The 23,032-nt window shown below is 47.0% G+C and overlaps 1 protein-coding gene across 1 annotated transcript; it reads left to right on the forward strand.

Moving 5' to 3' along the window:
• Nucleotides 1-215: 215 nt before the first annotated feature.
• Gal3st2 (galactose-3-O-sulfotransferase 2) lies at nucleotides 216-17,151 on the forward strand. The gene is made up of 4 exons (XM_037210477.1): nucleotides 216-309; nucleotides 10,923-11,025; nucleotides 12,544-12,805; nucleotides 15,174-17,151. The coding sequence occupies exons 1-4, from the start codon at nucleotides 216-218 to the stop codon at nucleotides 15,987-15,989; spliced, it is 1,275 nt and encodes a 424-aa protein (XP_037066372.1). The 3' UTR covers nucleotides 15,990-17,151.
• The last annotated feature ends 5,881 nt before the right edge of the window (nucleotides 17,152-23,032 follow it).

Below are 23,032 nucleotides of genomic sequence, written 5' to 3' on the forward strand. Positions count from 1 at the left end.
TATCCAGTGGTGGTCGCCCAGAACCAGCCCCAGCCCCCGGACATGTGGGATGTCAAAAACCTGCTCTTGTTCTGGGTATTGTGGTTACAAGCTCTCACTGCTGACCATCTAGAATCCCAAAGCCTGGCTTGGTAGGTGACCCATAGGCGTCAGAAGAGAACCCATCGCCCTAGCGGGTCAGTGGGAGCACAGAGCAAGCATAACTGGAGTAGGCGATGGCTCTGGAGTCACAAACCTGTGCCCTGGTGGGGTCGTTCCTGGTGGAGTATCCCACCTCTCAGCCTGGTGTCATTTTTCTCTTCAAAACCTGTAAGTAGCCTGAGGTAACTATTTTTCCTCAGCATGGCCCTTTATCACGGATTAGGGCCAGGGTCTGCCCCTGGAAAGTGCTTCTTGACATTTCCGCACATTCCTGCCCCAGGTCTAAGGACAGACTGGACCACGTCCTGCAAAGACTCAGAGCTTAAAGAGGCATAGGGTGCCTATGGCCTTACACTCGTGGACACCTTTCTGCCGCCTCTAGAGCCAATGTCCTGAGGAGAAGAGCACAGTGAGGAAAAGGAGGCGGAGAAGCAGACAAACTGGATCTCACCAGGCTGCTTTATCGGGACAGTGAGGGGCCCCAACCTTTCCATGGGATGAAGGCTGGGCATGCTTAGAGGGGGTGGGACATACACTCACAAACACAAGGGAGGGTGAGGGAGGGAGGAGGAGGGAGGGAGAAAGAGAGAAAGAGGCTGGAAATGGGGTGCTTTGTTTTCAATACCTGGGCATATTGTTCCTGCAGGTGGAGTGGAATTGTCAGGCTGGGGCTATATCTTTATGGCTAGGGGCTAATGCCCAGAACAATAAGCCTCAATTCCTCATGGCCAGAGGCTATTACCCGACAGGTACAAGACTATCTGTAAGGTTCCTAAGACAGCATTTGTCAGGCAGGGTAGTAGATCAGGAGGGACTCCAAGACTTGGCTGAGGCTTGGAGGAGGCCTGAATGTGACCTGTCCTGGGTGGCCTGTTCTGCCCTGGAGCATATGGGCCAGCCCTCCGTTGGTCTCCCTGGATCCTGTCTTACTCTTAGCTACAGGACTGCAGTAGACTTTCCCTGTTGACCCTCATCCAGTAGGTAAATAAACAGGTGTTCTTGGGACAGTGGCCTTGGAAGCTGGATTCCTCTTTATCTATAGAATGTGTGACTGCCAGACAGACACCTCCTTAGTTTACAGACAGTGTAGTTGCCAGAGCTACGGTTTTGGTTATGGGGTCTTTTGGGAAGGTGGGAGAGATGGGGTACAGAGTGGCGTGACACATTGAAGGTAACACATGGAATGTGTAACATCCATTTAGCTTGGGTGGGAAGATTTGCCTCTGACTCAAGTGGAAACCCAGCGGCAGCCAGATGGATCCTCCTATTGGTTCTCACTGAAGCCTGGACTGGAGAACTTCCTGCTTCAGGCCCCACTGACCTGGCCCATGGCTGCCATTGTCGTCTGTTTGGCAGGTAGTCTCCTTGTCCTCCAACCCTGGCCTGGGATCTGTAACCCAGACGTCAAGAACTGAGCCTTTGTTCTCTGGTCACTTCTGCCCGAGGCAGGGCTGGGTTTGATGCCAGCTGGTCAGATAGCACCAACCGGAGAGGAAAGCCAGTAGGCTTGACCAGCCTTGGGGGACACTCCTTCCTAGCTGTGGGTCTGGCTGAGAGGGGCCCCTTCCCACTGGGCACAGACTTTGTGCCTAGCACATTAGCACAGCTGGAGTGTGCAAAGGCAGAACCCTAGATAGATAAAACTATCCCCATACATTGCATCTGATGGGCCAGCAAGACCAGTTGGGAACTCCTGTGTCTTCTGGGTAGAGTCATGCTCCACTAGACACACTAGTTTTTGGTGCTCTAGACTGCCATATTCCTGAGCCTTTGAGACCTTAGGGAGGGACTAGAGGGCACAGATTCTGTCTCAGGCAGGCTCTAGATAGAGCCCCTTGGTCACAGGAGACTGCCCCTTCTGTGTGGCTGGCCACCCTCTCCAGATCCTCATTCTGAAGGAGCCTGTGTCTAGGGGCCACTGGTCCACACTATATCACAAAGTCCTGTCTGTTCTCAGTGGCATGAAGGCAGATGGTCTTGTCTCCCTGCTCAGGCCCTGTAAGTCACTGAGAATCCAGGTTACTGGGACCTCAGCCTGGAAGAAATGTGCTAATTTGGGGACCTGACTCCATGTGTCCTGGGCAACTTGCTGCCTTCTGGGCCACTGTCTGCCATTGTGGAGCAGCTAAAGTACCTGAGATGTTTTAGAGGCGCATGAGATCCACTCTGGTCCATTATGTCTCTGGTTGAACCTGTGTAGCCCTGGCAGGAGGATCTGTGAGGGCCTGTCATAAGGTGGAGCAACCCTTACCATTTGCAGAGTGGAATGTGGGGGAGGTGAGGTGCAGGGCAGAGAACAGCCTGGTAGAGCCAGTACCACTTATCTGTAGATTCACTCACTGTTCGCTTGGAGAGCTAACTGGCAGACTCCTGCACTTTAATTTCTGGGATGAGTGCTGGCCTAGCCCTTCCCCAGTGGGAAAGGTTGTTAAAGGGACTGTGGTAATGATGGCTCCTCCTGTTTGTTTGCTTTTTTCAGGAACCACCTAAGTTTTAGTATTAAATAATTAGGAGATAAAACTGGGAGGGGACAGAGATACACTGACGTTATTAACTAACCGTATAAACTGTGATAAGAATGCATGCTTTGCCAAAACATATGTACTTTCAAGTCCCTGTTTGGGTGCTACTGTTGCTGGGGTGGTGGTAGCACAGGCCTTTAACCCCAGCACTCGGGAGGCAGAGACAGACAGGTCTGTGAGTTCGAGGCCAGCCTGGTCTACAGAGAGAAAGAGTTCTAGGACAGCCAGGGCTCCATAGAGAAACCCTGTCTCTGAAAAAAAAATCCAGTAAATAACTGCTATAGTTAGCTACAATAAGTACACAACTACTATGTGCACCTAGTAGTTAAATGAATGAAGCCATTTGGCTCTCTCTTGGCTTGGAAGAATGACGTTCCGGGTTTCAGTGTAAGTCAGCTGCAGCCTTCACTTCTGTGTGTCAAGTGTCTTGGTTCTGCCTTCCAATTCTACCCCAGCCTGTGTCAGGAAGCCAGTGATGTTTTTCTCCAGATTGTCAATATGACTACTTATTTAATATCCATTCTAGTTGGGAATGGTCTGAGATTCATCTTGCTCCTGCTGCAAGTGTGTCTCCACCACCAAGGTGATGCTCTGCGTGGTCTTGGGATCCATCTTAGCCAGCCCACTTCTTGCCCTCCTTGGTGGTGACATCTCTTCCTTACCTATTGTCTTCGCCAGTCTTGCTGTGTCTCGAGACACCATGACTGCAGCAACTCTTTTAAAGGAAAATATTAATTGGGGCTGCCTTATAACACCCGAGGTTTAGTCCATTCCTGTTACAGTGGGAAGCAGAGCAGCCTGCAGGCAGACATGATGCTGAAGAGGTAGCTGAGAGTTCTACATCAGATCGGCAGGCAGCAGGAAGAGAGAGAGACACTGGGCCTGGCGTGAGCATTAGAAGCCCCAAAGCCCTCCCCTATGACATACTTCCTCCCTCCTAATCCCTGTCAAGTAGCAACTACTCCCTAATGATGAAGCATTCAGATATATGAGCCCCCACCACACCTATATTTCAGTTTCTCAGCCAAGATGCCCCTAGCCACTGTTTCTTCAAGATTTTTGGGGGCCTCTAGCTATTAGTAGCAATTGGATACATTGGTGAGCTGAACAGGAGCTGCTATGCTGAGGGCAAGACCCTAAGTGGAAAGGGCTAACAGCTGCCTCACTCAGAGTCTCTGATCTCTATGAATCTATTCCAGCTTATGTGGCACTTTGAATGGGAATAAACCCATAAGCTCTTGTATTGGAATGCATGGTCCTCAGTTGGTGGAAGTACTTGGTAAAGATAAGGAGCTGTAGCCTTGTTGGAGGTGGTGTGCCACTCAGGGTAGACTTTGAAGTTCAAAAGCCAATACCAGGCCCAGTTTCTCCCTCCCTCACTCTCTCCCTTTCTCCGTCCCTCTGTCCCTCCGTCCCTCCCTCCTTCCCTCTCCTTTCTCTGCCTCCATCTTGTGGATCAGATGTAATCTCACTGCCCCAGCACAGTGTCTAGTTGCCTGCCGCCATGCTCCCCACCATGATGATCGTGGACCAACCCTCTGAAAGTGTGAGCCAGCCCCCAGTTAACTGCTTCCTTTACAAGTTGCCTTCGTCATGGTGTCTCTTCACAGCAATGGAACAGTAACTAAGACAGCATCTCTGGAGCCTTATGTCCTTCTTGCCCTCTGGGTGGTAAGAGGCCGCAAGGTACTGTCCTCTGAGCACCCATCCTACCCTGGCATACAGTAATCCCTGTGTGTCACCGGCCAAAGCAAGGGGGCAAGGTGCCCAGTGTTCTGCTCTCTAAAGGCACACAAGGAGGACAGTGTTCAAGGCTTTCTCAAGGTCAGGAATCAGAGCTAGCCATGAAGGACACTGTCAGAGCCACTACCATGGATTACTGTGTCTCTGTGGGGCAGCTCTCACCACCCTATCAGTTTGTATAAGATGTTGTCTTGATGGACTTACCCCCCCCCCACAGGCTTTTTCTGTGTATCCCTGGCCTGGATCTCCCTCTGTAGACCAGGCTGGCCTTGAACTCACAGAGATCTGCCTGCCTCTGCCTCCTGAGTGCTGGGATCAAAGGATGTCAAAGGCATGTGTCACCACTACCTGGCTTGGACTTAACCTTTTAAGTGTTTAATATACTAAGCATTTATGAGAATTTTAATTAATTAAGTTAGTAAGTAATTCTGAGATATGGTCTTACTGTGTGTGTAACCCTGACTGACCTGGAACTGACAGAGATCTACCTGCCTCTGTGCCCCAACCCCCCCCCCTTTTTTTTTTTCTCTCTATGTAGTCTTGGCTGATCTGAAACTTCATATGGGGACTAGGCTGGCCTTGAACTCACATAGATCTGCTTGTCTCTGTCTCCCAAGTGCTGGGATTAAAAGCCACCATGCAGGAACTGCCTCTGCCTCTTGAGTGAGTGCTGAGATTAAAAGTTTTTTTTTTTTTTTAAACTGTATTTCCTGTCCTCTTTCAAAGGTTCCTCTTTACCCCAAGATTTAAAAAAATGTTTTTCTTCTCTCAGTATAAAGAGAGCTTTGAAGAAGAAAATATTTCTGGCATTTGATCACCCGTCTGCAGAACTATTGGCCCATTCCCAAATATCTACTACTCACAAAAATTAGGGAACATGTGTCTAGACACCCTCATAGGTCCATCATCCCTGGGTCACCTCCCTCCAAGACCATTCTGGGAGGACTAACATGGAAGGTGGGGAGGAAGGAGAAAATGTGAGCCTGAACAAGAAAATCCTCCTGGGTCAGACATCCCAGCTGCCAGGGCCCCGCCTAGTGATGCAGGAGGAGGAGGCCTAGTGAGGGCCAGCTTTCCTTTCTGAGCTTAGGGGAAGTCTGGTGGGGGGTAGAGGGTGGGGCATGGGACACCACACCTGAGCCAGTAGGTGAGCTTCTTAGGGATTGAAGTTCAGTTTTCACGGTAGCCATGCCCTACCTGGCATGCTGAGATCGGGCTGTCTCATACACAAGGCAGTCGGAACTCTCGACCGCTGCTTCCCTGCCCGTCTCTGTTGGAGGCTCTGAGCCAGGATGCTGTCCATCCTGGGAAGCACACAAAGGTAAGATGGTATTGTTGTGGGTGGTCAGCATAGGGGGGTAAACTGCTTTCCTTCTAGAGTAGTTCAAGAAGCTGGCAAAATATATTGATGGCTTTTTGTCTTTAAAAGGAACTTGGCTTAGGTTTGGGGAAATCAGTGCTGAGACTTCCTTGAAATCAATCTTTTAGATTTTGTTTCAGCCTTTTAATTTCCCGGCAACTTGTGGTTGAAGCAAGCAGTCAACCATAGAATTATATACCCAGGTCCATTTTCACTTGACACAGGAGAACATTTTGTAGTTTGGGAAGCCCATGCATGAGAAAGCTGTACCCCAAGCCCAGAGGTATTGAACCTACCTGTATTATTTGGGCTGGAGATTTTGGTGGGGAGGCACTGGGGTCAGAGACTTACTGGCTTGGTTCAGTGACTTCTGTCCTGCCCCATGGCTGGGTCCCCGTTTTGTAAGACTGTCTGGGCTGTGAGCCTCTGACAGTGTTACCCTAGTTCACAGTCATAGGGAGAAGGTTGTCCTCTGCTCGGAATCTTGTAACCCTCCTTTACGTGGATATTGCTGGCATATTGTAAAGAATAGGCTTCCTAGTTACTGTGGGGTGCGGCACAAACTTCTGCAATATCAGGGTAACGTTTAGCTGAGGGGCATTCCAGATTCCTGTTGCCTCCTGGGACCCTAGTCTGATGGTGGAAAGCCTTGAAAACCTGTCCTCCTAGAGTGTTGAGTCCAGGGGAAGTCCCTTCAGGGACAGAGCTGCCCAGGGTGGCCTGTGTGACCTTGTGATTGGTATGTATCTCCATGGGGGGGTTGATGTGACCATGGAGTCTGTGTGTCCTTGGGGTCAGCTGTCACTCAAGATCGGCTATTGGATCCCAGTCTGGGGGCTGCCTTTGCAGAGGAGTGGGCGGAGTAAGGGAGATTGGCTACCATTTGCCACATGTGGCCACGTGAGGGTGGGATGGGAAGTGAGGCTGAGTGTGGTGGCAGATGCCCATTGGGTGACTAACTTCTCCTGGGGAGACACAATATACATGTTTACTCATTCTAGATATGGAGCCTATGCCAGACCAAAGTATGGACACCACCAAAGTTCAACTTGGTGACCAATGAGTTTTATAGGGGTTACAGGAATTTATTACAGGGATATGGGTGAGAGTTTACTTCCAGGAGCAGAAGTGACCCAAAGACAACTCTGTCACCAAAGCCCACCCCAGCATGGGTGGCAGCTCACAAAGCTGGGAACCTGGAGCTCACTGCACAGCCTGCAGGCAGCTCAACAGGTTGGAGAGTGTCCTTTCCAGGAATCATAGAAAAGCTTGGCTTGCGATTCACACAGCCCCTGGAGCTCAATGGCTAGTTCCCAAGGAGATGTTCTATGGTTTTGTTTGTGGAGGTCACCTGACGTATTGTGGACCCGTGTCCGTAGGAGCTGGCTGGCTGAGAGCTAAATGACCCCTCCTCCAGGGCGCAGCCAGGTCTGGGAGGTAGGGGAGACATGGAGGAGAGGGTGGTATGGGACCCATTGTGATAGAAACGACAATCCTTGGAGGGAGTTCCCATGTCATTTGTGGAGCAACCACCCATTGCAAAAATTACAGAAAGAGGATTTTCAGAGACTGTTAACTACTGCCCACGGATCTACCTGCCTACCTTTTAGAAGATGTTAGTGTGTGGCACATGAAACTCACTAGTCGAGGGATGCCCATCCTTCTGGATCACTGGCCAGTGTGATACATGCTCTGGGTCTCCAGGTTGTCCTAGGTTGTCCTATACTGGTGGGTATAGGTCAGGTTATCCATTGACTAGTATGGCAGGGTCCCCTGGGGCTGACAGTTTGTTTTTCATAGATTGAAGGTAGAGTAGAGGTGTCACAGTTGGGAAAAGCAGGGGTCTGGGCATCTGGGAAGGTGTGTGGTGCACACTTTTTTTTTTTTTTTTTTTGAGACAGGTTTCCTCTGTGTAGCTTTGTAGCCTGTCCTGGATCTCGCTCTGTAGACCAGGCTGGCCTCGAACTCACAGAGATCCACCTGCCTCTGCCTCCTGAGTGCTGGGATTAAAGGTGTGCGCCACCACCCCCCAGCCAGGTGCACACACTCTTACAAGTGGCTTTGCTTCTTGCCTGTCTGCCTAGGTATCTCAGACTGTGCAGGGTTTCCCACCAGAGCATCTCGGTGGGCCAGATTGGAAGAACTGTGTAAGTTTTCTCATACTCCCAGGATCACGAACCCTTTGCTGCTTCTGGGAGTTTGGTTGCACAGTATTTGGCCACCAGCAGGGGCTAGTCCACTGGGCTCTGCAGGCAGATGCCATGACTACTGTTCTCTCTAAATTATGTTGGGATCTATGGGAGGATATGGCCTCAGTCTTTCACAGCTTCTCCAGTAAAGGCAAAGTGGGGTGGGGTGGCAGGACCAGGTGCTTGGGTAAAAAGACTTAACAATTAGGTCTGGAGTCATTCCCCGTAAAGTATTATTTATCCTGGTAGCTCACCAGAGTCTGACAGCCACACTGGGAAAGAGAACTGGAACATTCCCCTGGAGAAGGGAACTGGAACATTCTGGGGACTGTCTTCTCCAGGAAGCAAATGCCTCACCTGCCTCCCTCCTCTGTCCCATCTAACCTACTTATTAAAATTACCCAAGCTTGACTTGGGTGATTCAGCAGCAGATAAAGTGACACCTCTGATGTCCAGATGGACTCTGTACATTCTTTGGTAGTTGAGGCAACTGGATGACAAGACCCCTTTGTACTGGCATCTGTGACCATTTCCAGCGGGCCAGAGGAGGGGTGGGTTTCGTGGTCCCCATTGCCATGTTCTCATCTTGGTGGAAACCTCTTGATTCTAAGAGCTGGTTGAGACACTCAAGGTGTGGAAGAAGTGGACTTGGAGGGCTTGAGAGGACACCTGAGGGACCAGGTTCTAGGCAAAGACCTTAGGTTATGTCCTCCATCTAAGGTTAGAATAGACAAAGGCCTGGGACTGTTTTGGGGTGGAATGCTTGGGAGTCATGGGAAATGTGCCCCCTCATATCCATGTTCTTTTGGGGGTGGATTTCAAGACAAGGTTTCTCTGTGTCACAATCCTGGCTGTCCTGGATCTCGCTCTGTAGACCAGGCTGGCCTTGAACTCAGAGATCTGCCTGCCTCTGCCTCCTGAGTGCTAGGAGTAAAGCTGTGTGCCACCACCGCTCTGCTCACAGTTGAAAGTTTGTCAATTATCTGAGAAAGAAGGAAAGAATTTCTTTCACTTTTTGCACATAAGAATCAAGATTTATTTTAAAAATCTAGGTTCCTGTTTGTCCTCATGCAGAGGACTGGGCCAGGTTCTGGATCTTGGACTATGGCCTCCTAGCCCCCAGCTCACGCATGGAGGGTGTGTGGAGGGTTGTGGGCTGTGCTGAAGCAGGGACAGGTGGTGGACTTGGTGCCCTCTTCAGCTTGTGATTTGGGAGCCCGGACCTTGTGCTGTCTCCGTAAACCTGGCAATTCCTGGCAAACCATAAGACAGATGGTTAGTGGGTGCTGTAATTTTATGAATCTGAGAGGAAGTCAGTAAAAGGCCACGTGTTTAAGGAAGGATTTCTGTGCGGAAGAAGAAAGCAGTGGCCAGGGAAGAGCAGAAGGTGAACTGTCATCTGGCTGTGCTCCTCCCTGTCCTTGTCAGGTGGAGGTCACACTCCAACCACATAAGGCTGGAAACTGTCAGGCCCCATGAAGCCACCTCTCCAGGGAGTGCTAAGCACAATGACACAGGAAGCTGTTGACTTGAGGTGGTGCCTAGGTTGGTCTTGGGCAGACTTACGCCCTCTAACTCAGTGAGGAGTCTTCGGTGGAGACTCAACAACCTCACGGCTGCTTCCTGTTCTCCGCCTGCCTCTGTGTCAACACTGCTCATCCGGGAGAGAGAGGGCCCTGAAGCTGAGGCTATCTGACCACGTTGGTCACACCTCTGCAGCTGTGATGTCTGTTCGGTTCCTGCATCCCGTAGAGGCACCGAGGCACCTCCCCAGGGGAGCTCCCGAGCTCTTTGTCTGTACAGACTTCCTGGGAGTGTTGGAGGACACTGGGACATGGCTGACACACAGAGGTGACATGTCCCATCCTGGCTAGGGTAAAACTTTGAATGGCACAGTGAGGTGGCAGTGGGTAGTGGCGCCACACTGGGGTCCCAAGGGTTTTTTTTTTGTGCTGTTCGGTACAGGTCCAGTAGATAATGTCATTATGGGATGCCCACATCTATCATAGCTTGTGTCTTTGGGAGCCACACTGTGGGTGTGGAAGACAGGAGACAAATATGACTGGAAGACGCTCAGTTAATGGCTGTAGTCAATGAGTTAGACATGTAGGTGTAGCCTCAAGAGGGTTTCTGCCATATATGGAGCCCCAGCTTTATGTATGGAGAAGGCCTGGAAGATCTGGATGGTTTTCTAATACTCTAACTGCAGGGGTGTCCTGGGCCAGAGTGGCTGTGCCTCACGTGGTGGCTCTGTGTCCTGGGTTGACACGGCCTGTGAATTAGGACCCAGCAGAGGTCTGCCCTGCAGGCAGCTCTGGCACTAGCATTTCACTGTGGCTCGGCTTGAAGCAGACAGCAAATCCTCCACTTCCTCTTCTGCTTCCGCAGGTGGATTTGCCAGCCTGCTCCCTCCCTGTCCCGAGATGTCCACTTGCCAGTCAGCTCCCTGATGTAGCCCCTCCCACACGGGGAGGCCTAAGCAAGAGCAGTCCTTTTGGTGCTTTGGAAGCTAGAGACTGTGAGAGGAAGTGTGTGTGTGTGTGTGTGTGTGTGTGTGCGCGCGCGCGTGCGCGGGTGTTCCTGGGGAAGGATCTCTCCTGGGCTTGAAGACAGCAACTCTCTTTGTCCTCACAGGATAGGGTTGGGTGAAGAGAGGAAGCAAACTCTGTACCTGTCTGATCAGGACACTAATTCCAATTAGTGTTCGTAATAGTGTTCTTAACTATCACTTTCCAGTGCCCATCTCAAACTGCTGTCCTTATCGGGGGGCTGGGGCCTTAGCATGGGGCTCAGTCCACGCATCTACCCTCCAACCTCCCCTTTGCAGCTCAGGGGCTGTAAGGTCCCAGCTGCAAGTGCTCCAGGTTCTGAGATGAGCAGGCCTGTGTACCCTGCTCCGGGCTTGCAGGTTGTTACAGGGCTCCTGGTTGAGCCGTGGGTGGGGCTGTGTATCCAAGTGGCACTAAGCTGGTACTGCCCACAGGTTCTTCCAGGTGTTACTCCTGTTGCTGGTGCTGGTTGTGTTCCTGATGCTTGGCTTCCTGCATGTGGACTTCAGACTGCTCACACCGTAAGTCCTGTGCAGGTGCCACGTGCACTGGGATGCGGTTCTCGTCCCCCTGTGACCCCAAGAGCAGTGCCGAGACCCCACCCTGCCTAAGAACACCAGCACTCACTTCCCCACTGAGTGTCAATGCCCTCTCTGGGAGAAAGTGGTGAGCTATGCTTGGCCTGGGCCTGTCTCCTGCAATGACAAGCCCACTGGGAAGGCTTCTGAGGAAGCTCTGGGGAGCAGGCCTGGCCTGGCCAGCCTGGACTGGGAAGAGGACTGAGCAGGGCTGGGTTTGTAGGAGGAGCCTTGGGAAGGCTACCTTCTGGCCTACAGAAATGGCCTGGCTTCCAGCATGGCTTCTGGGTGATGAGGTCAGGATTCAATTCCTTTGTCACTAGGCCCCAAAGCATGCTCTCTGCTGCCTGCCAGATCTACATCATCCAGAGAGTTTACATCTATGTCCACTGTACAACCAATTGCCTCCCAGGCCAAGGATTCCCCAGGGTTCTGGGAGGGTCTTATTTTCCTGTCATTCATGCATCCTCTGGTTAGATTTGTATGATGGGGAGGGTCCTCTGAGAAAACACACTGTCCCGAGGTCCACTGGATCCTGCCCCTCATCATCCTTGTCAATCTTATTGGCCTACATTAACACAAAGGTGCAGGCTGGAGAGATGGCTTAAAGAGCACTGACTGCTCTTCCAGAGGACCAGGGTTCAAATCCCAGCACCCACATAGCAGCTCACAACTGTCTGTAACTCAAGGGCCAGTGGATCTGACTCCTTCACACAGACGTACACGGAAACCAAACACCAATGCATATTTAAAAAAAAGGAAGGAAGAAAGAAAGAAAGAAAGAAAGAAGGAAAGAAAGAAAGAAAGAAAGAAAGAAAGAAAGAAAGAAAGAAAGGAAGAAAGGAAGAAAGAAAGAAAAAGAAAAGATGCCCTGTGACCCAGGCCATCTGAATGCATCCTAGCATTTTGAAGTCACTGGGCCACTGCCACACCTGGGAGACAGAGAGCAGGTTTTGGGGGCTAGGGGGATGCTTGGGGGTCTGGGGTTGAGTCTATGGCTTGCATGAGAACAGAAAGTGCAGCTGTTGACATCTTTTTTTTTTTTTTTTAAGATTTATTTATTTTATTATGTATACAGTGTTCTGCCTGCATGTATGCCTGCAGGCCAGAAGAGGGCACCAGATCTTACTACAGATGGTTGTGAGGCCACCATGTGGTTACTGGGAATTGAACCCAGGTCCTCTGGATCAGCAGCCAGTGCTCTTAACCTCTGAGCCATCTCCCCAGCCCAGCTGTTGACATCTTGCTGCAAGGGGAAAAAAATCATATCTGTCACAGAAAATCCCCCTGGATCGCAAGATTGCAGGGTGGTGGAGCTGGTGTGGGGGCAAGGCACCGGCAGATAGTGAGAGGAGATGGCATAGGGACCCCGTGTGGAGGGGTGCGACTTGGGGGATGCTGTTGGGGGTGTGTGGCCCCTTTATTGATGGCTGCCTGCACTGTCTCTCCTAGTCTGCTCAGGGACGAGGCCCAGGAACCACCCGTCACCAACATCATGTTCCTCAAGACGCATAAGACAGCCAGCAGTACAATACTCAATCTCCTCTACCGCTTTTCAGAATCTCACAACCTGTCTGTAGCGCTGCCCAAGGGCTCTAGCTTCCATCTGGGTTACCCCTGGCTTTTTGTGACTCGGTATGTGGAGGGCATGGAGCAGGACAGCCACCTGAATCATCATCACTTCAACATCATGTGCAACCACCTGAGGTTCAACTTTCCTGAGGTGTGAAAGATGGAGGTGGGGAAATGGGTGGGCTGGAGGTTGCCTTGCTTGGTGTTATGGTTGTTTGTAAATATGCTGCTTACAGGGGTGCCGTGGGGTGGGGTGGGGTGGGTGAGGCTGGGGTGGGGTGTAGATTCAGGGGAGGAGTGGTTTGAAGTTGTAGTGTTGGAGAGGCCTGCCTGTAGACCCTGCCAGGCCGCTCTCTTCAAGTCGCCAGTGTGTAAGATGAATTGCTAAATGATCTTATTAATAAAAATCCTGGAGCCAGATATTAGGGTGAGAACTGAGAGATCAGAGGAATAGAACAAGCCACAGCCAACCTCACCTTACCAGCTCCTCAGCCTCCATAGAGAGCTACTTCTTGTATACTCAGGCCTATACACCTTTCTGTGCCCTGCCATCTTACTTCCTCTCTCTGCCCAGCTCCATCACTTCCTCTTTCCGCCAACCTCTATCACTTCCTGTCTGTCTGTCCGGACCTCCAGACTTCTATGGTTAACTAGTGCTGGGCTTAAAGGCATGTGCCACCAGCCTGGCTCTGTACTCAGTGTGGCATTGAACTCACAGAGATCTGGATGAATCTCTGCCTCCTGAATGCTAGGATTAAAGGTGTGTGCTACAACTGCCTGACCTCTATGTTTAATATAGTGGCTGGCTTTTTCCTCTGATCCCCAATAATCCTCTGATTATTGGGGTGCACAAATAAAATATCACATTTTCCCTTTTTTTTGTCTAAAATAAAAAAAGTTATAACTAATATAGGAAAAACTATATACAATAAGTACTTAAGTACTATATATACAATATATGCAGGCAATAAATACATCAACAATGTCTAGTCCATTTGCATTTGACAAATTCAGAGAAAATATTCCATTATCTATTCTATCTTTGTGAATCCAAAGGGTTGTATCTAATTTACCTTCTATCCTTATTTGCTTTACCAAAACTATCTTTTGATGTCTTTCAAACTTATACACTTTACACCTCTTTAGTGAGTTTCTTTTCTGAAATTGTTAACAAAGAAAACTATAACTATCTAATCTTCAACTCCCTCAAAGACCTGAGAAGGAATAATATTCCCTAGTTAAACAGGAAGTGCAAACAAGTGACTTCCAAAAAATGTGAGTTATGACAGAAACAGCCAGCTGCCTGGACAGTCACCCGAGGTTTCTCTGCAATGTCGGGGCATCCATCTTTGGCTCACAGGCTTAGCATATCTGAGAGACTCATCTGTGAAGCAGGATTTTCTAAAGAGCCTTCCTACCTTGTCTTGGCAAGGATTGGCAGTCCTTTCTTTTGTGTCCTGCTTCTCTATTTTGGACAGCATTCTATCAGCAGTCCATGTGAGGGCACTTTCTTGCCCAGTGGCTAACTTTTGCCACAAGGAAAGTAAACTCCATATGGAGTTTCTTCAATGCCCACCATCTTCTCTGAAGTAGATTGGTGCTACCAGGAGCAGACATGTCTCATAGTCAAGAAAAAAAATCTATGTTATTAAAACATCTTAAATGCCATATTCTGTTGATCTCTGACGTGTTTGAAGATGACCTGTCTATCTAAAACATATCTGCTTGACCTTGAAAACATACCTAATATGACTACAAGTTTGGTTGTAATGACTACTAACTTTCATTTCTTTATATACTAATTAGTTGGGAATAAAAACTTTCAAGGACTAGCAATTTGCACTACATTGTTAAATGAACTGTATAGGCACAATACCTTGAACAAGACTAGAAATATATGTACAATCTCAAATTTGTATCAATATACAAAATTTGTATACAATATACAAAAAGCCAATTCAATGTAAAATATTTAAAACTAGTAGTTGCTTTCTAAAAGTAGATTCAATAATCTACCTTTTTTATCTTATCGTATCCATATTCTTTCTTTTTTCTTTTCAGAATATACCCTTTATTCTATCATTTATGTATCTTTTTTTCAGAGTAAATTCAATATTATACCTCTTATCTATATCCTCTTTTTTTTTTCTTCAAACAAGAACCTTGAATCTAATTTCCTTTGTTTAACTTTTTTCCTCACCATTAACACCAAAGGCCTGTAATTGCTCTCGGCATGAGACTCGTAGCCCCAACTCTGTCCTCTTGAAGGCACCCCCAACCCTCTCTCACATCCCCGCGTTTCTGGTTCTGGAAGAACATACTGAGCTTTTGTTGCCCCGGAACCTTTGCGCTTGCTCCTGTGGTGTACGAAGGAGCTGGGACAGGTGTGTGTGTGTGTGTGTGTGTGTGTGTGTGTGTGTGTGTGTGTGTGTGTGTGTGTGGGCGGGGGCTCTGTGGGCAGCTGCATAGTCCATCTAACGCGGGGCTCTCAATGTCCCACCTGCTCCTTCTCCAAATAGGTGCAGAAAGTCATGCCCAATGACACTTTCTACTTTTCCGTCCTACGGAACCCGGTTTCCCAGCTGGAGTCTGCCTTCATCTACTACAAGGACTATGTGCCTGCCTTCCAGAGGGTCAAGAGCCTGGACCAATTCCTGGCAGATCCGTGGAGGTACTACAACGTCAGCAAGGGCCTGAAAAATGTCTATGCAAGAAACAACATGTGGTTTGACTTCGGCTTCGACAACAACGCTAGGGCTGACGCGGACTATGTGCGCACGCGCCTCGCAGAGGCGGAGCGCCGGTTCCATCTGGTGCTCATTGCGGACCACTTTGACGAGTCCATGGTGCTGCTGCGCAGACAGCTGCGCTGGCAGCTGGATGACGTGGTATCCTTCAAGCTGAATGCGCGCAGCCAGCGTACGGTCTCGCGCTTGACGCCGGAGAGCCAGGAGCGGGCCAAGCACTGGTGTGAGCTGGACTGGCAGCTCTACCAGCACTTCAACCGCACATTTTGGGCCCAGCTGCACGCGGAGGTGAGTCCGCGCCAGCTCAGGGAAGAGCTGGAGCAGCTGCGGGCGAGGCGTCGTGAGCTCACCAACCTGTGTCTTCAGGACCCCGAGCCCAAGAACAAGACACAGATAAAAGACCGGAATCTGCTCCCCTACCAGTCTGGGAATGCTGAAATTCTGGGCTACAGCCTTAGGCATGATCTGGACAATACTACACTGCGCATCTGTCAGAGGATGGCGATGCCAGAGCTCCAGTATACGGCCCACTTGTACTCGCTACAGTTTCCCAACGAGCCTCCCAAGAACATCCCATTCCTGAAATAGTGGAGGTTCAGCTAAATGACCCCTTCTCCCCAGGCTTCCCTGTGAGCCCTAGACTTTGCCAACCTACCTTTCCAAAGTGAAAAACAGAGTGAAACCTGTGTGTAGAGACCCACCCACCCCCAGCTCTGGGAGGAGGGCCCTACACTTGAGACAACAGGCACAGCTGGACCACAGCTGAACCCGCCCGTTGTAGAGACATGTCCTGGACAGGCGAGAATGCTAGTACCCTTTAATTATCTGTTCACAAGGAGTCGGTCTAAACAGCCCATCAGGTGAACATCAGCCTTGGGGAGCACAGGGACTTAGGCAGGTGGGCCTGGCCATCCATGAAGAGACTCAGAACAGCTCCTGGGGGTTTTCCAGCCTCATGGATTCAGCACTGGTCACAGAGGAGCCATGCCTATATAGAGCACACAGCTCCAAGTGGGGCCCAGGGGAGATGGGATGAATAGGCAGCGTCCCATCTTTGGCTTTATGAAGTACAGTGTAGACTGAGAAATTTGAAAGTTGCTGGTTGGACTGAACACAGCTGGGTTCACTTTATAGCTGCTTCCCAGGGGGCAATCGTGAGGGAGAAAGTGTCTGATTTGAAAAAGGTGCTCAGAAGGTCTCAGATCTCTTTAGTTGCCTTGGAAACCATGTTGTATATAGTCTTTGGGATCTTTTGTGTGTGTGTGTGTGTGTGTGTGTGTGTGTGTGTGTGTGTGTGTGCCTTCTCTTTTCTTCTTGTGGGAAGATACTAAGCCCCCAGTCCCCTGTTCTGGCAGGATGATGAACTTGGTTACTCGGGGGTCTTAACATCAGGTAGTCTTAATATCAGGGAAAAGCAAGGTGTCTGGGGTCCTGGAAAAGTTGCTACTGTCACATACATACTCAGCCTAGAGCCTCAGTTTGAGCCATGTCTGTTGAGCCTGAGTGGCTTTTCTTCTGTGTCAGAACCCCCAGCTCTGTGCAAGAGGGCCCATGCTCCCCTGGACAGCAATTTCATAGAGGCACTTTAGGAAAAGTAATTGTCAGTGAGTTTAGAGATGGTGCAATGAATGAGCTTATCAATCCAAAAAGAAGAGTGTAAATTGAAGAATGGCTTTCCCAAACTGAACAGAGCTAGTCAAGAATGCCAGACGTGGTGGCACAGGCCTTTAATCCCAGCATTGGGGAGGCAGAGGCAAGCAGATCTCTGAGTTCAAGGCCAGTTTGTTCTACATAGTGAGTGCCAGGACATGCAGGGCTACAAAACAAGATCCTGTCTCAAAACAAAATAAAACAGAAAACCACAGACAAACAAAAAACCCTACCAAACAAACAAAACCAAAACCAAAACCAAACCTCTGAATTTAGATGAAATCACTCTTAATAAACTTGGCTCTGGAAGAGTAGGAAGTGCTCTTCTTAGCCCCTGAGCCATCCCCCTGGCTCCTCAATTAGAGTTTTTCATTCTTGGTGGACTTCATTCTTTTTCTTTTTGTCAGTTGTGGAGATCAATCCCAGGACCTCAGGTGAGCTAGGTCAGTGCTCTAACTCTGAGCCATGTCCGTAACCCTGAAACATTAAGTTCTAGGAATTACTCAGGAAGAAAGCAACATTCAGTTGTTTCTTTCTTTCATATAAAAAGAAACAGTTGAATGTATATATGACATATATGTATATGTGACAATTGAATATATGTGCGTGTGTGAGCAATTCATGCAAATATTTTGTTTATTTGAACACATGCTTTCTCTCAGGAAAAAAATGTTCTTTATGTAGAATATGATATATTTGTTGGCAGACACACACATACACATACAGTACTTAGAATAGAAGAAGCCAAGAGTACTTGAATTACAGTCAGCAATGGATCATTTTAATGTACTTAGGAATAGCTCATGAGTTTCTATGACTTAATAAAAATTTCATAAACATGGATCCCATTTCATTCATACTTTATTTTTTACAACCATACCTAGATTACACCTGAAAATTAAGTTACTAGACAAGCAAAATAATAATTTATTTCTTATTAAAGACCCTACCCAAGGTCTAATCATTGTTCCAAAACACAGGACGCAATAATGGGCACCGCCCTGCACTTTATATTTAATCCATTCGCACAAAAACACAGCTCTCACCTCAAGGGGATAAGAAATAGTTTATTTTGGAGCCAAATGTGAGTGATCATAGCCCAGGACACCAATTCAGATTACCTTGAATCCCTGCTCCTACCTGATAACAGTTTGACCAAGTTTTCGTAGTAGCGTAACAAAGAAAGTCATAAATGAAGGCACTTTAAAAAATACATCCGTGGGAGTACTAGGAAGACAGGTTCCAGAAAAGTGAGGCAATTCCTGCTCTAGCCTCAGATGATGTCTGATGACATTCTGAGCTTTTGTAGTGAGGAAGCCAGGGGTCTGTTTTAGCACATTCCTACGGGTTTTACCTCTTAGTCCCGAGGATGTTAGATCAGATACAGAGGTGGGCAAGAAGTGGATAATCGGCCTGCCTGTGCTGGCTAGTTTTATGTCAGCCTGACACAAGCTAGAGTCATCTGAGAGGAGAGAACCTCAACTGAGAAAATGCCTCCATAAGATCAGTGTGTAGGGAAGACTGTAGGGCATTTTCTCATTTAGTGACCAATGGGGGAGGTCCCAGTCCATGGTGGGTGGTGCCATCCCTGGTCTGGAGGCCCTGGATTCTATAAGAAAGCAGGCTGAGCAAGCCAGGGGGAGCAAGTCAGTAAGCAGCCCTCCTCCATGGCCTCTGAGTCGGCTCCTAGTCTAGCTTCTCATCCCTTTTGAGTTCTTGCCTTGGCTTCCCTGAATGGACTGCGATTCAGGATGTGCAAGCCAGATAAACCATTTCCTCCCCAACTCTTTTTGGTTCACAGCGTTTCATCACAGCAGCAGCAACCCCAATTATTACAGGGGATGAAGATAGCTCAGGATAAGTTGCAGTATCCCAATCTCCCCGTGATTGAGATTCTAACCAGTTAGTCGGCCTTGGATACGGTTCTCTCCAGAAAGTTGTTCACAAGTTACCTCTCTTTGCCAACCATCACATTTTGCATGTCTAGGGACCACATAGCTTTGATGTCTCCCACCCCTAGGATCTGACGTAGAGGAAGCTGAGTGGTAAACGGGAGGGCAGGCTTCAGGAGAGAGGAATAGCAGTTAAGGCACTAAGCAAGAACTCCTGGATTATAGCATTAGAACCTACTAGTTATTTTGACCCCGTTCTGGTTTTAAAAAAAAATCTATTTATCTGGCCTAATGTGTGAAATATAATAAGAATAACATAACAAAATTAAATTAAAATAATCAGGAACACTGCCTGACTTAATGGAGCGAAGGTAGCAGATAAGGGAAATAGGCATTTTAAACAACCAAATTCTACATATTTTAAAACTAGATTAATGAGAGACTTTGAAGACTTCTGTGACAACCCCAAACCCGCCCCCAAAATCCAGACAAGAAGTTATTGAAGAGAGAGTCCTTTAAAAACTGTGATAAAGATGCTGAGAGGTGGCTCTTCACAGTTGATGGTTCCGGTAGACAGTGGGGGCGACCCAGTTTTCTTTAAGGGCTTGGACCCTGGGAGTTTGATCATGCTCCAGTGACTATATGGGCAAATACAAATTGGACTTGGTGTTTTTTTTGGGGGGGGGTGCTCAAGGGTGGTAAGATGTACCTGGGATAATTGGGAATCAGGTGTGATCAGGTGCATTGTATGAAATTCCCAAATTATTAATAAAAATATTATGTTTGGAAAAAACTCAAGATTGAGTATGTGTTTCCTCATATATTTACAATTATTTATACTCTATAAACCATTTATATTTAGAGTATTAAAAATACCTTTTAATTTTAGTTTTTCTTTTGACCAGTTTGATTTAGTTATAACTTCATTGGAGTGGCTTCCTCTAATTCTTTTTTCTTTTCTTTCTTTCTCTTTCTTTCTTTCTTTCTTTCTTTCTTTCTTTCTTTCTTTCTTTCTTTTTTTCTTTCTTTCTTTCTTTCTTTCTTTCTTTCTTTCTTTCTTTCTTCCTTCCTTCCTTCCTTCCTTCCTTCCTTCCTTCCTTCCTTCCTTCCTTCCTTCCTTCCTTCCTTCTTTCCTTTCTTTTCTTTCTTTCTTTCTTTCTTTCTTTCTTTCTTTCTTTCTTTCTTTAAGGGAAGGGCACTGTCTCACTGTGTATCCCTGGCTGGCCTAGAACTCACTGTGTGGACCAGACTGGCCTCAAACTCATCTAGATCCACATGTCTCTGCCTTCCAGGTGCTGGGGAAAAGGTATGTGCCACCAACCCTGGCTTAAACTTAAATTCTTACGAAAGATTAATCTTTAGTATTTAAGTTATCAAAATTCTTATTTGTGGACTGACTTGATAAGAATTTATTTTAAAACTTAGTATCATACAAGATTTCAATTCGGGAAAGTAAGTGAAAAAAAAGTCATGGGAGAAATTAGAGAATATAGTGTTCTTTTAAAAAAATTCTAGCAAGATTGTCTTTTCCTGTGCACTTTTGTTATTACTAAGAACAGTGATAGAAAAAGAGATCAGCCCTGCTATAAATCAGAATTTTATAGGCCTTGTAGACATAATCTTTTTTGTTTGTTTGTTTTTTGAGACAGTGTTTCCTCCATGTAGCCCTGGCTGTTCTGAAACTCGCTCTGTAGACCAGGCTGGCATTGAACTCACAGAGACCCACCTGTCTCTGCCTCCTGAATGCTGGGAAAGGCATGCACCACCACCATCTGGCTCATAACCAAATCTTATTGATTATTTTAATAATTATAAAATGAAATGAGACTCTATAAGGAATCAGTATAGTATTAATTTCCTTTTTACTAGGAGAATACAATTATATTTTAATTATTTTTTTAATCCAACTAATTGTGCTATAGGATACCTTAAATATTCATTTAATCAAGAAACATCTGCCTTTGATGGTATAAAATATCATGAGTGTTGTTAATTTTGGAAACTGACATCTTTTGTATAATTCGGATAAGAAGAATTAACTTACATTTTTAGATTTGTGTATTAGTTGGCTTTGTTGTTGTTGTGGCTGCTGCTTTGATTAAACACTGACCCAAACCAATCTGTGGGAGGAAGGGCTTATTTGGTTGGTGCTTTCATGTCACATCCAAGGCAGGAGCTTGAAGCACAAACCATGGAGGAATGCTGCATTGCGGCTTGGTTTTGCTTTCCCTTTCTTATCCTGGGCAAACTCACCTTCCTAAGGATGGCACCTCCACAGTGAGCTAGGCCCTTCTACATCAACTAGCAATCATGAAGGTTGTCTTATGTTGTTGAGAAATAACCAAATGAATTAGTCATTCATCTATGAAATGAAAGGCTAGTGTCAAAGCATTTACTAATGTGGACAAAGCTCATTAGAAGAACCTATCATTTGGTAACCTACAACACACACTCATGTGTGTGTGTGTGTGTGTGTGTGTGTGTGTGTATAAATTCTAATCACAAAGCTTTCTTGCTGCTTTTCAGAATGCTTTCCTGAAGTCACTGACAAGCTAGTTGGAAGGAAAATATGTTTGAAAAGTGGTTTTGGGTTGCCCTTAAGGGCAAGGATGGAAGAGGAAGTGGAGGATGGAAGGAACCAGGAAGAAAGATTGCTTTTCATTTTATAATCTCCTAGGGTAATCTGTGGAATAATCCTTCTCTGTACCCTGAAGATGTGTTGCCCTCATTGCTAATAAAGAACTGACTGTCCAATAGCTAGGCAGGATTTGGGGGGCAGAGAGAACACTGGGAAGAGGAAGGGTGGAGTGAAGGGCGTCACAGAGAGATGCCATGAGATGCAGAGCAAGCCGCGTGGGCAGTATGTAGATGAGGTAAGTGAGCCTCAGAGCAGCACATAAGTTAATAGGAATGGGCTAAATTACGAGCTAGTTAGTAAGAAGCCTAAGCTATCAGTTAAGCATTTATAATTAAAAATACATCTCATTGTGGTTATTTGGGAGTGACTGGCGGGACAGAGCTGACTAGCGTTCATGATGAAAAACTCTGCCTATAAATGGTGTTCCAGTGTGGGGCACCTACATCCACGTAAGACCTGAGAAAGCTTAAAAAAAAGTTCTAAACACACAAAATGGAGCCAAATGTAGCTTCTTAGTCTTGTGTTTCTCATGCCAGCTGCAGTACAGAGATGCGTCACCCAGCAGCTGCCTGTGGGATGGAGCCAGCCGCCAGCTGCCATTTGTTAGCACCATTCACTAAGTTGAGCAGTACTGGTGTCTGACATAACGATTTAAGATTTGTCTCATATGATAAAAAAAAAAAAAAATACAGATGCTCAGTAAATACAGATCCAGATGGAAAGAACATCTAAATGGGCTACAATGTGTTTAAAAATATGCACAGGCTTGGGAAAGAAAAGAAAAAAGAGATATAGTCATAGATTTAAAAATAGTTTAAAAAAATAAAGTCCTTAAAAAGTAATAAAGTAATAAAAAATAAGCTACATAAAGATGGGAAATACACAGAGAGCCTGAGTCCTGTATGTTATTGTGTTGTCTTTGAATTTTTTGACTGCTTATGAAGGATCAATAGCTGCTCAGAGACACTGGATTATGAAGACTGCTAGATTAAACCAGCCTATATATTTTAAAAATATCTTGACTTCAAAATGGAAGTCAAAAGGTGTCTTGCTTTGGGGAAGAGGTTATGCTTTTATTTCCACAGGAAATGAGAGGCTGTGAATTCATTCCAGGTTGATATGGATCAGGTTTAATTGAGGAAGATCTTCTGAAAATCCTGGCTACAGACATAAAAAAAATAAACCTAGGAAAACTGCAAAACATGTGACGTATATTTTACCTGCTCAAACATAAAACAGAAAATCATCTTTGGCTAACTTGTGTATAACACATATTCCATACTTGTGTTAATGCAGATATGTATGTTACCTTTAAAAGTTTATTTTCAGAACAAGAGGACTAGATACCAATGAAAATGAATGGCCTAGGTAATCCAGCATCTCAAAATGTCTCTGTTACAGCTTCTTCAGAGTTCTGTATCCAGAACAGCTTCAAGGCTACTCACTGAGAT

This window comes from Peromyscus leucopus, chromosome 13, assembly GCF_004664715.2.
Source record: "Peromyscus leucopus breed LL Stock chromosome 13, UCI_PerLeu_2.1, whole genome shotgun sequence".
NCBI classification, from domain to species: domain Eukaryota; kingdom Metazoa; phylum Chordata; class Mammalia; order Rodentia; family Cricetidae; genus Peromyscus; species Peromyscus leucopus.